The sequence below is a fragment of the Podarcis liolepis genome (assembly GCF_965112155.1).
Source record: "Podarcis liolepis genome assembly, chromosome: 17".
Taxonomy (NCBI): domain Eukaryota; kingdom Metazoa; phylum Chordata; class Lepidosauria; order Squamata; family Lacertidae; genus Podarcis; species Podarcis liolepis.
Genome location: NC_139571.1, coordinates 20,554,157 through 20,568,654, shown reverse-complemented (window position 1 = coordinate 20,568,654; position 14,498 = coordinate 20,554,157). Strand labels below are relative to the sequence as shown.

The 14,498-nt window shown below is 46.8% G+C and overlaps 1 protein-coding gene across 1 annotated transcript in view; it reads right to left on the bottom strand.

Moving 5' to 3' along the window:
* Positions 1-351: 351 nt before the first annotated feature.
* Positions 352-14,498, bottom strand: part of TEK (TEK receptor tyrosine kinase) — a 52,481-nt gene continuing 38,334 nt past the window's right edge. Inside the window, exons 16-23 of the mRNA XM_083482220.1 lie at positions 13,688-13,798; positions 8,190-8,380; positions 6,857-6,970; positions 5,985-6,055; positions 3,852-3,892; positions 2,319-2,415; positions 1,593-1,692; positions 352-742 (exon numbers count right to left, since the gene is read on the bottom strand). Coding sequence (XP_083338346.1) covers positions 668-742; positions 1,593-1,692; positions 2,319-2,415; positions 3,852-3,892; positions 5,985-6,055; positions 6,857-6,970; positions 8,190-8,380; positions 13,688-13,798 — 800 coding nt within the window. The 3' untranslated portion in view covers positions 352-667. The remainder of the gene's footprint in view (positions 743-1,592; positions 1,693-2,318; positions 2,416-3,851; positions 3,893-5,984; positions 6,056-6,856; positions 6,971-8,189; positions 8,381-13,687; positions 13,799-14,498) is intronic.

The following is a 14,498-nucleotide window of genomic DNA, read 5'->3' as shown; positions in this document are numbered from 1 at the left end:
AATCCTGAAATAACCTATGATTCTTCTAAAGCAGTTGTAAACTTTCTATAAGTTTAAATGGTTTTTTCTTATTCATGTGTGTGCCACGCTGGACTCCTTCAGGAGGAGGGACATTATATAAATTTGATAAGAAAATAAGCAAATATACAATATTTGAGAAGATGGGTGCAGAAAGAACACCGCGTACTACAACACAAATATACATGACAAATCACTGTCTCCTTTACATTCCTGCCGTGTTTTGTGTTTTGCTTGCAGTGGCTCACAGGATTGGCGGAGGTTAAGTATGCAGTGTGACTATATTGCTTGTAGTAAATTCCAACGTTATAGGGAAAAATACATAACAGTCTATGAAATGTAAAATGTATTTATTTCAGTCACTTTCCAAAAAGTTTATGTGTGTGTGAGTGCATGTATAGGCAGACAAAAGATTTATATAGATATATATATAGTGCACATGCACGCAATACACATAAACACACAAACATACCTATGTACACACATACATACACATTCCTACAGCATACTGATTCAGGACTCACTCAAAAAGTGTGTATATAGCTAAGAAGGTATTGTACTGGAAGCGTTCTATGCAGTTTTGTACATCAGCACATTTCATCTTCCTTTGAGGTTGCTCAAAACGATAAATAACTGAAGATTTTCCATCTCAAGCAGCTTCTTCCGCAGAACAGTCAATGCCTGCATAGGTAAACTTCTCATACAGGGTTGTATTCACATAAGTCTGGAATTACAATTAAGAAGAATAGGCTCAATATTTTCTCTTTGCCCTCAGCAGCACATAGAAATTTTCTCTGTTGCAGATAACATCCAGCTCCCAAGCCCAAATCGTGTCCTTTTATCCCTAATACGTCACAAAGAGCTGCACTGGTCACAGGACTCGAAAACAGTTTTAGGCTACCAGTTTATGCCAGATCTGCAGGACCTTCAGCTGTTGTTTGGTTAACAAGTTGCATCGACCCTGACCGTGGACTACAACAATTGTTGGGTGACAGGTATCCTAGGCCTAGTTGATGCTTTCTCTTAAAAAAACCTATTTTAAAAAGATACTGTTGATGCTCCTGCTGATCAGACCCTCCTATGTCAGGACATAACCTATTAGCTGCAGACCAGTGGTTAGACCACCTGACAAAAGTCTCCTTTAGAACCTGGTGATGTACAGCAACTCCTAGGTACATTCATACTTTGGTTTTCGAATGGAATCTGAAAACCAAGGCGCAGCTTCCGATTGGCCACAGGAGCTTCCTGCACTCAACTGGAAGCCGCTTCAGACATTCGGGTTCCAAAAAATGTTCGCAAACCAGAACACTCACCTCTGGGCTTGCGGCGTTCGGGAGCCAAAACGTTTTGATTCGCAAGGCATTCAACAACCAAGGTATGACTGTACACCCAAATAACTCTCATCACATTTTATGTGAAGAATCATATGTGAATATGGCCAAACAAACACGTGCAAAGTTTTCACATGGGACAGGAGCTGACCAGAGGGGAACGATTTACAGGTGCAACCAAGCAAACTCGTGAGCTGGTAATACGTTTTTGACCCCAACCTGACAACCATGATCATCTGTTACCTTTCTTTCTTCCAACATTCTGTTCAGTGATACGAGTATTTGGGCAAATGATGGCCTCTCGTAAGGTTTTTCTCGCCAGCATTGTCTCATTAGGTCATAACTGAAGAAGAAGAATAACGTCATTACAGCGCAGCAAGCAGCCATTACAAATGCGCAGCAAGCAGCCCAAAATATAAAAACGGGAGGCGATGATTGTGATAGCAAAAAGCCGAAAAGTCAGGCTTTCCAATGTCCCTGGAGTAGAAACACAAATGGCAAGAGGCTGGGGGAGGTTTTCCTGGACAAACGGTCTTGTTATTAAAGGAAGATGTAAAAAAAACCCCTCATAATTCATTTCAACAGGGCTTAAAGCAAGAGAAACAGCAGGTCGGGTGTGTGTAGGGAAAGGAGCGAAGCTTTCTCTTGACCTAAGTGAGAGATTATCAAAACAGCAAAGCATTTCTTACACAATCAATTTTTATAGGGCCAGTTGACAGATGAAATTGTGGTTTCTGCTCCAGGGTAATCACTCTAGCACTTCAACTTATTTCATGGTTAGCAACTTCCTTCTGCTTTCCAAACTAAATTGGTCAAAGTATAATTAATTCTAGGAGTCATCTCCTAACTTACCAGAAGCAAATTGCCCCATATTCAACACCCGTCAATGATAGATGCATTTTCTAAGAGAGGTCGTCAGCCAAAGAGGGCATAGGGGAAAAGGGCATTCAGTGAGACTGAGTTACTTACACCTCATCATCACAGTTGAGAGGCTTCTCCAGTCTGTACCCTTGGGGTAGTTTCTCATACAGTTCTGCACAAGTCATCCCACAATATGGTGTCCCTCCTAGAACAGAAGATTCAACAGGTCAGTGTCCTAAGGATGCTTGGGGGAGAGGACGGAGGACTATGCACAGGGTGGGTGCCACTTTGCCACGCTCCTGGCGCTGTTTGCCCTGTGCTCCTGGCTGCATACCGTAAGGTCCCAAATATAAGCCGCACTTCAACTTCACGGTCAGAAACTGGGGTGAAAGTGAGGCTTATATTCAGGCCAGTACAGTATTATTGTCAGGAGTTCGTGCAGGAGCCAGGCCCTGTGACCAGTAGGACTTTGCAGGCCTGGGGCCTTCCTAAGTTTGTTCTGAAGAGGCAAGGCGCGGCCACAAAGGTGAGGCCGATTGGTAACTCACAGCACCTGGTGGCAAGAGCTGGGAAGGGATATAAGGTCAGCATTTTCCCTTCAGCTCTTTGCCACAGCAACACATTCCCTGCTTTGCTTCGTTTGGTTCCTTGACTCCTTGCTTCTTGATCCTCGGACCCCTGACTTTGTGACTCCTGGCTCTCTGACCCTCGGACTCCTTTCTTCCTGATTCCTGACTTCTGGACTCCAGTTCCTGCTCCCACCCCCGCCATCTTGCCCCGGTCCTGACGCCCCCAGCCGGGACTTTGATTGCCCATGAACTGGACCGTGACAGTTATCAGCAGTGAAACCATGACAGGTAATTAGGCAAGGTCTAAACAACTGTTGCACCAAGCCCAGTAGCCATGTATGAAGGCTTGCCAGTGTTTGGTAAAAATACTATAGGTAGTTGTGGGTTAAGCCAATCAGAGTCAACCAGTAGCTTCAGAGCTGACCAAAGAAAACACTTTGCACAATACATAATCTGCTTACAGAACTCCTTGCCCCCAGAGATAGTGGTGGTACTGAGGTTTGATGGATTTGAATTATGACTGATTTGTATCATTTTGTCATTGCATATTATACTTTGTCAATCATATATGGCTGAGGGCTCTCACAAAGGGCTTTAGCTGTGTTATTAAGAATTTACATAGTACTCACAGACTTCTTAGTGGTTTACAAGTATAAAAACCAATTACACAAACATTATGAAAGTCCATAATTAAAACAACACAGCAATTAAAACAGGAGAGACTCGGGTAGAGAGCTCCAGGTAGTGCCTGTCTAAACAGGTGTGTCTTCAAAAGCTAGCAGAATGCCAATACAGTTGGGGCTTCTTGCATTTTGGCATGATAAAGTTTCACCCTTTCAAACGTACCAAGACCTGCTGGCTTTCATAGTGAAGAGGTCAATCAATGCCAGTGAGCGATTCTAGCTAAATTGAATCTCCATGTTCAAAGGCAGAGTATCTTTAAAGAATAGTTGCTGGATATAAGCTAAGAAATTACTGCAATGGACAAAATGGACCCTTGGTCTGATCCAGCTATGTTGTTCTCATTATTCTTAACCAAAATACTAATGCTAAAAGCACACACATTACTTACCTAAGCTAACTATTTCCCATAATAGCACGCCATATGACCACCTATGAAAAGAATAAAAAGAAAAGCTGTAACACTTGTACAGTGGTACCTTGGTTTGCATACGACTTGGCTTGCATACGTTTTGGATTACAAACACATCAAACCCGGAAGTGCGTGTCCCGGTTTGCAACCTTTTTTTTTTGGATTACAACCCATTTTTTTTATTACAAACAAATTTTTTTTGGAGGCCCCATTGGCGAAAGCACGCCTTGGGTTGCAACCTGTTTGTTTTACAAACGGACTTCTGGAACAGATTATGGTTGTAAACCAAGGTACCACTGTATATAGGACTGGGTATTATAAAATATCTAGTGCTAGATAAACAGGCACACACCTATAATTATTATAGCTAAAATCAGGTCCAAGATACATGCGCCATTACAAGAAACATTCATTTTGCCTCCCCCTTCCCTATTTTTATTATGAAGAAGACAGCTAAATACAAAATCAGAAATAAACCTCCATGTGCTTGAAAATAAGTTGGTTTTTTTCAAGTTAAACTGGCATGAACGCATCTATTTTAAAAGAAATGAAGCAGAAGTAATAGAAATAAAAGGACACAATTGGACAATCGCTTCTTAAAACGTAAAACCTTTGCCTTGCTCTAAGCATGCTGATACAGAGAACTTGCATGGCGTTTAAGGCTCAACTACTGCTCTGAAAACCACTTGGGATTGCATTGGCTGTCTAGTCTTGTCAGCGTGAGGGTTGACAAACATTGTATGCTATCTTAGAGAAGGAGACCAATGGTAGTTCGTCCCAGCTAAGTCAATGGAATGTCCAGGTAACCACTGGAATATAACCACTGTTCCCATTTGCATCATATGCTAGACCAGGACAGGACCTCTCCATCAAGGGTCCTCTAATCCACTAATGGAGAAAATCCATTGCTACAGCATCTCAGATAGACCTGTCAACCAGCCTCTGCTTAAAACCTCTACCACAGGGCTTCCCAAACTGTGGTTTGTGGGCTGCCAGTGGTCCACAAGCTTCAGTCGGGTGACCTGAGGCATGCCCGCATTAAATATCCATATTTATTTTTTAAAAAATTGCATTCTATTGCAATTTTGAATTCCATGGAAGGCAGATTATTATTATTTTTAAACGTTTTATTAAAGTTTTCTTGGTTTACAAAGGTATGTCTCTTTTTTTCAAGTTACATTTTCCATAGGTCAGTTTCATTTGTTGAGACATTAGGGTTACATTAGGAAGAAAAAAGGGGAGAAGAGATGTAGGGGGCCATGGTGGGTGGGGGTGGGGTAGGGAGGCGATATTTCTATTTTGCTTAATGTATGTGTGGGTTCTCTTTGCTATTCGCTTGTGTTCCTTTGGTGGTGAGAGAAATTGTGGTTGGCCTAGGGTGCGGTTGTTTGTTCATGATTGGCTGTGCTGAACTTTGTTTTCGTGTGTGAGTGGGGTGTGTGTGTGTGTGTTTTTGAATTGGGTTAGCCATATTGATTCGTATGTTGTTGGTGGATTGTTGTCATTGTCTTGTTGGGCTGTGTATGTGATGAAGGGAATCCATACCAGGGCGAAGCTCTGCTCAGGAGGCTTCGGGAGGCTATCCCTGAAGCCAGGAGAGCAAGAGGGATCTATCCCTCTTCAGCAGAAGTAACACGAAGCCTGCATTCGCTCCATAAGACACACACACACATTTCCCCTTACTTTTTAGGAGGGGGAAAGTGTGTCTTATAGTGCAAAAAATACGGTAAGTTCTTAGCCCAAGGTACCACTGTACGGTGGTACCTCAGGTTACATACGCTTCAGGTTACATACGCTTCAGGTTACAGACTCCGCTAACCCAGAAATAGTGCTTCAGGTTAAGAACTTTGCTTCAGGATGAGAACAGAAATTGTGCTCCGGCGGCGCAGCGGCAGCAGGAGGCCCCATTAGCTAAAGTGGTGCTTCAGGTTAAGAACAGTTTCAGGTTAAGTACGGACCTCCGGAATGAATTAAGTACTTAACCTGAGGTACCACTGTATTGTAACAAATCTATTTAAGAATTTTTATCCCACCTTTCCAATGCATCTGCATTACTGAAGGTCACTTTAAATCCTAGTATTACAGAGTCAGAAACTACATAGAGTCACTTACACATCACTGTTTGAGGTATACACGCTGTAATTTAGGGACTCAATCGCCATCCATCGCACTGGAAGCCTTCCCTAGAACAATGAGTTTACAATGGTGTTACAGCCTCTCACAACAGTTCTGTTCTGATGCATTACCAGAGTCCAGTGGCGTAGCGTGGGTTGTCAGCACCCGGGGCAAGGCAAGTAATTTGCGCCCCCTAACCTGTGGATTTGCGCCCCCTAACCCTAACCCCCAGATGTTGCGCCCGGTGTGGCCGGGCCCCCCCTGCACCCCCCACGCTACGCCACTGCCAGAGTCCCCTAACCCAGAATGGCTTTCCCCTTCATTTCGATAGTTAGACCTCTTTGTAAACAGCCCTTTGCAGACTGGCTCCCTGCCCTTAAATTGATGGCTACTTCCCCCGTGTTGTTTGTTCATTTGTTGTTGTTCCCCCACACTCAAGAGAACCAGGGATGCATCTAGAGTGGCACTGGTGAAGGTTTTCAAATCTGTACATTATAAAGTTTGCATTTTGATCTTGCTCCTGCACTGATGAACTCTGAGGTTTGTGGAAACGCAAAACTCATCTCAACTTTTGTCACTTGTAGCATCTGGTTCTCCAACTCTTAATGGGTGAAATCTACAAATAACAAAAGCTGAAAACTTCCCCCTTAACTGTCCAATGTCCCAGTCCTAAATAATTAGACTTTCGGGTTAAGTCCCAGTGGTTTCAACAGGACTGTGGCCTTTGTCCTCTCAGATGTTATAGGAAGCTCCATTTTTTAATTTCTGCTGCTTCTGAAGAGGAATTTAATTTTTTTTGCAGGTAATATCAAAGGGCAGTTGTTACCTCTGCACAAGAAACATAGCGGACACCTTTATTTTGGTCTTACCATTGTCTTTTTAACATAAACCTCTTGGCCTCTAGACAGTCCAAAATCTGCTATTTTTGCAACATAGTTTTCTCCAACCAAGATGTTCCTTGCTGCCAGATCCCGGTGGATAAACTAAAGGAAACAAAAACATTATTGCTTTTTCTCTCTCTTCCCAAAATAGAAAATGTTTGTCCTATCTTTCTGATGCCTTTGCATCACACATTGCAAAGGCTGGTTGCAACTTAAGCCTTGTGCATACTTCGCGGGCTTTTGGCTGGTAATTATGAGATCGCAGAACCTGTAGCCCTCCAAATATTGCCCTCCAAATATTGCTGAACTCCAACTAGACAGCTTGGCCAATGGTCAGGCATGATGAGAGGTGTGGTTGTTGTAGGGCAGGCATAGGCAAACTCAGCCCTCCAGATATTTTGAGACTACAAGTCCCATCATCCCTGTCAACTGCTCCTGTTAGCTAAGGATGATGGGAGTTGTAGTCCCAAAACATCTGGAGGGCCAAGTTTGCCTATGCCTGTTGTAGGGGAAGAGGCAGGCCATTCAAATGCGGGGGGGGGGGGCAGACTTGAGTAAAACTTGCAGGCTCAGTCAGATCCTCCCTTCCTCCAGCTTACAATCCATACGCCTGCGTGTGATTGGCCAATTAGGCAGGCAGGCAGTATTCGATCTCCCCGGCCGTCAGAGGGGAGCCAGGAATCCACCAGCCAAGCAGTTCCCGTTGGGGGGCTCTGGCTGGAGGTGATTGTGCCCCACAGCACAACTGTACCTAGGAAGTAGGTCAACGGACTTCCCCACCCCTGTCACTGATAGGGTTGCTACTTTTGGTCTGGCAAAATACAGGGCAGAATGGGGTGGGGGACTGCATATCTTGCTAGTGTCCCAGACTGGGACAACCCATTTTTTATCGCAAGAGCACGTTGGCCATTTGGGTTCCCATGATCTCAGGCGATTTCGTGGCACAATTCCCTGCCTCAAAAAGTGTTTCCCCCCCTGCATGTGAATTCGTGCAGTGCCCCCCAAGTCACATTTGTGGGTGCTGCGCATTAAAAAGCACTTTTTTCGAGTGCTGGGAGCACGGTGCAAAATGGGCACCATGTTCTTGCGACAAAAAACCCCAGCAAGATGGCGTCCTGGATTTGGGCTTCAAAGTGTTGGAGAGTATGGGGCAAAGAGACAGAGGGAGAATCAGCAAAACTGTATCCTGTATTGATTCATCTATCCTATATCGATTCCATGATAGCATTTTTACATTGAAATATTACACAAGATGGGTGGCAACCCTAGTGGAAGACTCAGTAAATAACTTGCATTAGCAAAATGAAACAAAGCAGCCTACCTGTTTTTGACTCAGGTAGTCCATCCCTCGGGCCACATCCGCTGCAAAGTGCAGTAGCTGCTGCGAGGAGAGTGTGGAGGCTGTGCTGTTGGCAATGGCAAAGGCCGGGTCGGTCTCTAAGACCCTGCTCTTCCTCAAGAAGTCTAGCAGGTTTCCGTGGGGAGCATATTCAATGGCGAGGTAGAGGTACCCTGGCATAAAACAGCGAGGAGTTCAGAGAGCCTGTGCGAAAAATGTTGGCCTTCCAAATTTAGGAGTCTTGGGGGCAGGGCTTCTTGAAGGGTTTGGGGGGCCCAGAGCATTTCCCCCCTCCTCACCCCAGCCCCAAATGAAGCTGACCAAAGATTGCCAGTTCTCTCTATCCTATCCCTGCTGGATGAAAGCAGTGGCGTAGCGTGGGTTGTCAGCACCTGGGGCAAGGCAAGTAATTTGCGCCCCCTAACCCGTGGATTTGCGCCCCCTAACCCTAACCCCCAGATATTGCGCCCGGTGCGGCCGGCCCCCCCTGCACCCCCCACGCTACGCCACTGGATGAAAGGCTCTAATGCAAACCCTATCCTACCCACAACTTCTCTTGCCTTCAGTGTTTCCAATACAGTGGTACCTCGGTTTTTGAACAACTTGGAACCCGAACGCTGCAAAACCGGAAGTAGGTGTTCCAGTTTTCGAACTTTCCCCCGGAAGCTGAACGTGCTCCGTTTTGAGTCCCGAGCTTCCGTTTTTACTGTCGTGCTGCTAATTTGTGTCCCCCCCTTGTAATTCAAGCCTTCCATTTCTGATTTCAGTGTTCTGAGGTGATATTTGGAGCTTATATTTGGTGTTTTTGTTTTTGCTATTTACTATGTATTATTTGTTTTTGAGGCTTTTTCGGTTAATTTGTTTCTGTGACTGTGTGGAACCCAGTTCAGCTACTGATTGATGGATTTATTGATTGATTGTGTGACTGTGGAAATGGATAAAAGCCCCCCATCCAAACAATGACTATCATTCAGTGCAGGTAAGAAAAAAATTAAATATATATTTTTATCATCTACAATACTATTTTATTTATTTTATAGTAAAGTGCATTGATTATTGCTTTCATTTTATGGATCAATGGTCTCGTTAGATAGTAAAATTCATGTTGAATTGCTGTTTTGGGGGTTGTTTTTAAAAGTTTGGAACAGATTGATCCGTTTTGCATTACTTTCTATGGGAAAGCACGCCTTGGTTTTGGAACGCTTTGGTTTTGGAACGGACTTCCGAAATGGATTAAGTTTGAGAATCAAAGTACTACTGTATCCAGTATGTACTGAGCAAATGGAAAAGCCAGTCAAGTCTTCTTGATTCAGATTCTACTCTGGGAGATGATCTTCCATCTTTTATAAGAGAGGTAGGGCAGTACCACTCTTGTCAACCCATGTTGTTGGCCATGCCGGCTTGGGGATGATGGGAGTAGAACCTAGCAGATTCCCCACCCCAGGTATTAAATGCAACTAATTCTCCAAGTGCTAATCCTGAGGCAGCCAAGACAGCCTGTGCTCACATTGGAACAGGGAGTCAGTGCAGATGTTGGAGCACTGGAGAAATGTACCTCCAGTGGCCCACAACTGTGGAAGTGAGCCAATCCCACTTTGTACTGGCTGAAAGGACACGGGTGGCGCTGTGGTCTAAACCACTGAGCCTCTCAGGCTTGCTGATCAGAAGGTCAGTGGTTTGAATCCGTACAACGGTGTGTGCTCCCGTTGCTCTGTCCCAGCTCCTGCCAACCTAGCAGTTCGAAAGCACGCCAGTGCAAGTAGATAAATAGGTACCGCTGCAATGGGAAGGTAAATGGCATTTCCATGCGCTCTGGTTTCCTTCACAGTGTCCCGTTGCGCCAGAAGCGGTTTAGTCCTGCTGGCCACATGACCCAGAAAGCTGTCTGTGGACAAATGCCAGCTCCCTCGGCCTGAAAGCGAGATGAGCGCCGCAACCCCATTGTCACCTTTGACTGGACTTAACCATCCAGGGGTCCTTTACCTTTACTCTTTTTTTTAACCTGCACTGGCTGAAACTTTAAAACAGGGCAAAAAGCAGCAACACTCCCAGTTCATTTCTTGGCAGGATCCAAAGGGATGCTTCTTTCTTACAAAGCCGTCAAAGGCTTGAGGCCAGGATATCTGGAGGACTGCCTTGTTCCACATGATCCTGCCCACCCAAGGCACTCTGCATCAGAGGTGTATATGCTATGCATCTCGCCACTCTCAGAAGCACAACTGATTGAGAAAAAGCCTTTTCTACTTTGGCAAGTGACAGTTTTCGAGTCCTCACCAGAGAGAAAGGATTCTTCTCAAAAATTTGTGCTTTCATATTCTGGAAGAGATACCTCTCTCTCTCTCTCTCTCTCTCTCTCTCTCTCTCTCTCTCTGTGTGTGTGTGTGTGTGTGGTGACTGAAGCACATCATCAAACAGATATATGTGTGTGTGTGTGTGTGTGTGTGTGTGCGTGTGCCTTTTCGTGTTTGCTGTTCGAGCGCCTCCGTGCCGTGCTGACCAGGTTCCAGGAGGCCGGGCTCAAGGTAAAGAGGGAGAAGTGCCAGATCGCCGTTCCACAGGTAGAGTTCCTGGGCTATCTTATCGATGCCTCCGGTCTTCATCCAACCACATCCAAGATCCGCGCTATCCAGCAGGCCCCCACTCCAAAGAACAAAACGGAGTTGCAGGCATTCCTGGGGCTGCTGAACTTTTATAACATGTTCCTGCCCCACAAAGCCACAGTGGCTGAGCCTCTTCACCGACTCCTTAGCACTAAGACGCCTTGGGCCTGGGGTCATCGGGAGACGGCGGCCTTCAACGCGGTCAAGGCTCTCCTTTCTTCAGACAGTGTGCTGGTACAGTACAGTGAATCCAGGCCGCTGGTCCTTGCCTGCGACGCCTCACCTTTTGGCATCGGTGCTGTCCTTAGTCACCGTTTTCCAGATGGAAGAGAAGCACCGCTCGCCTACTTTTCCAGGACACTATCTCCGACGGAACGGAATTACAGCCAGCTCGACAAGGAGGCATTGGCACTTGTGGCTGGAGTGAAGAGGTTCCATGAATACCTCTATGGCAGGACTTTTGACCTCATCACTGACCACAAGCCACTCCTGGGCCTCCTCGCCGGTGATCGTCCAACTCCACCGGTCCTCTCACCACGCATGCTGCGATGGACTGTTTTCCTGGCTGCCTACCACTACCGGCTCATCCATCGCCCGGGGAAATCGATGGGCCATGCCGACGCCCTCAGCCGTTGCCCTCTTCCAGCATTTGTGGAAGACCCGGCTCCAGCTTCATCGCTTCTTCTGATTGAGGATCTTCCGGCAGCGCCTGTATCGGCTGCCACTGTGGCCTCCGCATCTGCCCAGGATCGCACCATCAGCCGGGTGCTCAACTGGGTGTGGAGGGGGTGGCCACAAGGGCCCTTTGCATCGGAGTTCCAGCCCTTCGCAACCAGACAACATGAACTCTCAGCTCATCGCGGCTGTCTGCTGTGGGGAGACCGCGTCGTGATTCCCCAGGGACTCCGTCAGCGCGTCCTGGAGGCTCTGCACGTTGGCCACCCGGGAATTGTCAAAATGAAGGCGTTGGCTCGGTGTTACGTCTGGTGGCCTAATATGGACGATGCCATCACTGCCTGGGTGTCCGCCTGTCAAGCGTGCCAGGAGTCGAGGCCGGCACCACCGGCAGCTAAGGGACACACCTGGGAGACGCCAAAGACACCCTGGTCGAGGGTGCACATCGATCTGGCTGGCCCCTTTCACGGCCGGACCTTTATGGTAGTGGTGGACGCCTATTCCAAATGGCTGGAGGTCGCCCTGATGCCCTCCACCACTACCGAAGCTGTCATCCGGGTGCTGCGAGGCCTGTTTGCAACGCATGGGTGTCCTGATGTCCTTGTCTCTGACAACGGACCGCAGTTCACGTCAGGCACGTTTGAGCGGTATCTTTTGGGACTGGGCATCCGCCATGCCCTAACGGCACCCTTTCACCCATCCAGCAACGGGCAAGCGGAAAGAATGGTGCGCTCGACAAAAGAGGCACTGGCGCGCCTGGACCGGGGAGACTGGCATGAGCGGGTCGCCGAATACTTGTTCATGCAACACATCACCCCTCATGCGGCCACAGGGAGGAGTCCTGCTGAACTGCTTATGGGCCGCCGCCTCAGGTCACCGCTCGACCGGCTACACCCAGACTTTGCCGTGGCTGAACCCCCAGGCTGTGCCAATGCACCACGGTCATTTGTCCCAGGAAACCAGGTCTTTGCCCGGAACTATGTGGGGGACATCCCTTGGGTGCCAGCCACGGTAGTGGGAGTCACTGGACCTCGCTCGTACCAGGTGGCACTCGAAGACGGACGCTTGTGGCGACGGCACATAGACCAGCTTAGGCGCAGGGTTGGGGACTTGGACACTACCGAGGTGCCCCCAACTGCGCTTGCGGCTCCAGAAGAGACACGTACAGATGGCGAGGCCCCACCTACGCCTCCCTCACAAACTGCCAGCGTGGAGCCGAACCAAGCCGTTTCAGAACAGACTCAGACCACTCCACTTGCGGAGGCTCCACTCACAGCAGCGGATCCAGGGGAGTTGGTTCCAACGCCACCTAGGGTCGCACCACAGCCTCAGCGAGAACTGTGTGGCCCTCCGGACTTGGCTACCAGTCCCCGGCGGTCTGGCAGAGTTTCCAAGCGCCCAACTCATTTAAAGGACTATGTTGTTGGACAGGTATCACTGTTGGTCTAAGTATGGGAAATGTAACCGATATGCTTTTGTGCCTAATTGAACCATTACGCGTAGTGCTGTATATAAGGAAACCATTACGATTGTAACTAACGCCTTATCTCGGTGGGGAGGGGTGTTATGTAGTGTAGTTTCACCCTGGGCCAACAGGGGGATACTGTATATAGTTTTCACTCAGGTCTGTAGATAGTTTTCACTCAGGTCCGCGCCAGTTATTTTAGGCGGGAACTCTGGGCTGTGGTGGTTACAATGTTGACAGCCGGCTGCCTATAAATACAGGCCGGCTGAGCTGTTCGCAGTCAGTTTTATTCCAGCTTACCATAATAAAGAGCTACTTGAAGAAATCGCTGTGCCGGCTGCTATGTCAACCCACGACTTAACATGCAACATGTTAACCTGTGCACAAATTCCATCTGATCTTATTTTGAATATGTTTTAAAACAATTGTAGCCACAGAACTTTAAAACAAACACCTACAGAGAAGCATTGTAGCAGGTGAGAGCTGGGAAGATTCAGAATGTAGATTGAAAATTAAAATATAATTGTGATTGAGGGCTCTGTGTGTGTGTGTGTACACACACACCATTGTTGTTGTTGTTATTGTTTTATTTCTCTCTTTCCCCCTTTTTCTTCCTTTTCTCTTTCCCTCTTTTATCCTACTACTTTTTTGGTATTTTTAAAATCATTTTTAAACTAGTTGGGTTTTTATTGTCTTGTATGTTAAACTCTTAACAAAACTGAAAAAGAAAAGCATTGTACCTCGGTGTTCGCATGCTCCCAAAAGGTTTATGATGTTGGGGTGATGTCCAAGTTTACAAAGTACTTCCAGTTCCCCAGCAAAATCTCTGTGATCATCCTTGGAGGCATATTCTGCAAATTAAAAAAGAGAGTGCTGTGCAGCAGTTACTCCTACAATCTTTACCATGTGTTTAATTAATGCACCTGATGAAATGGGCTTTAGCCCACAAAACTGTACGTCATAATAATTTTTTTCTTTTTAATGTGCTTCCAGGTGAGATTTGATCACATGCCTGGAAGTTCAAGTTGACCCTCTTGCACAATACCCCTCTCCCCAAGTGGACGTCCTACGGTAAGGAAAGTGATGGGGAAGATTCGCTAGAAAGTGTGGGATAAGAATTGTTTGACGCTGGGCTCATCCACACTCTCCCTTGATCCTCCTTGTACAGTATGTTACTTGCACCTTCCATTTTTTTTTGGGGGGGGGGGAGAACCATATGATGTTCCTGCTGAAATGGTGGCATGTTGATTTTTCTTAAGTCTAAATTTGCTTTCCCATTAACGATGGACAAAACGTATTTGGAAAATGCAGATTTTCAGCTGTTGGCGAGCCTGCTATGTCAAACAATATCCTCACAGGGGAATGGTTAAGCAGATCCTGACCCTACAGACAGAAAGAGGACTTGAATAATAAAAAAGGGGGTGTCAGGGAACTGACATCGGAGCAGAGTGGAGAGGCTAGGCTCCCAGATTCTGCCGGAGAGGGAACCAGTAAGGGAAGAGAGAGAACGTACTCTGGGGAAAGAAGTCCAGGTGACACCAGGAAGAAGGG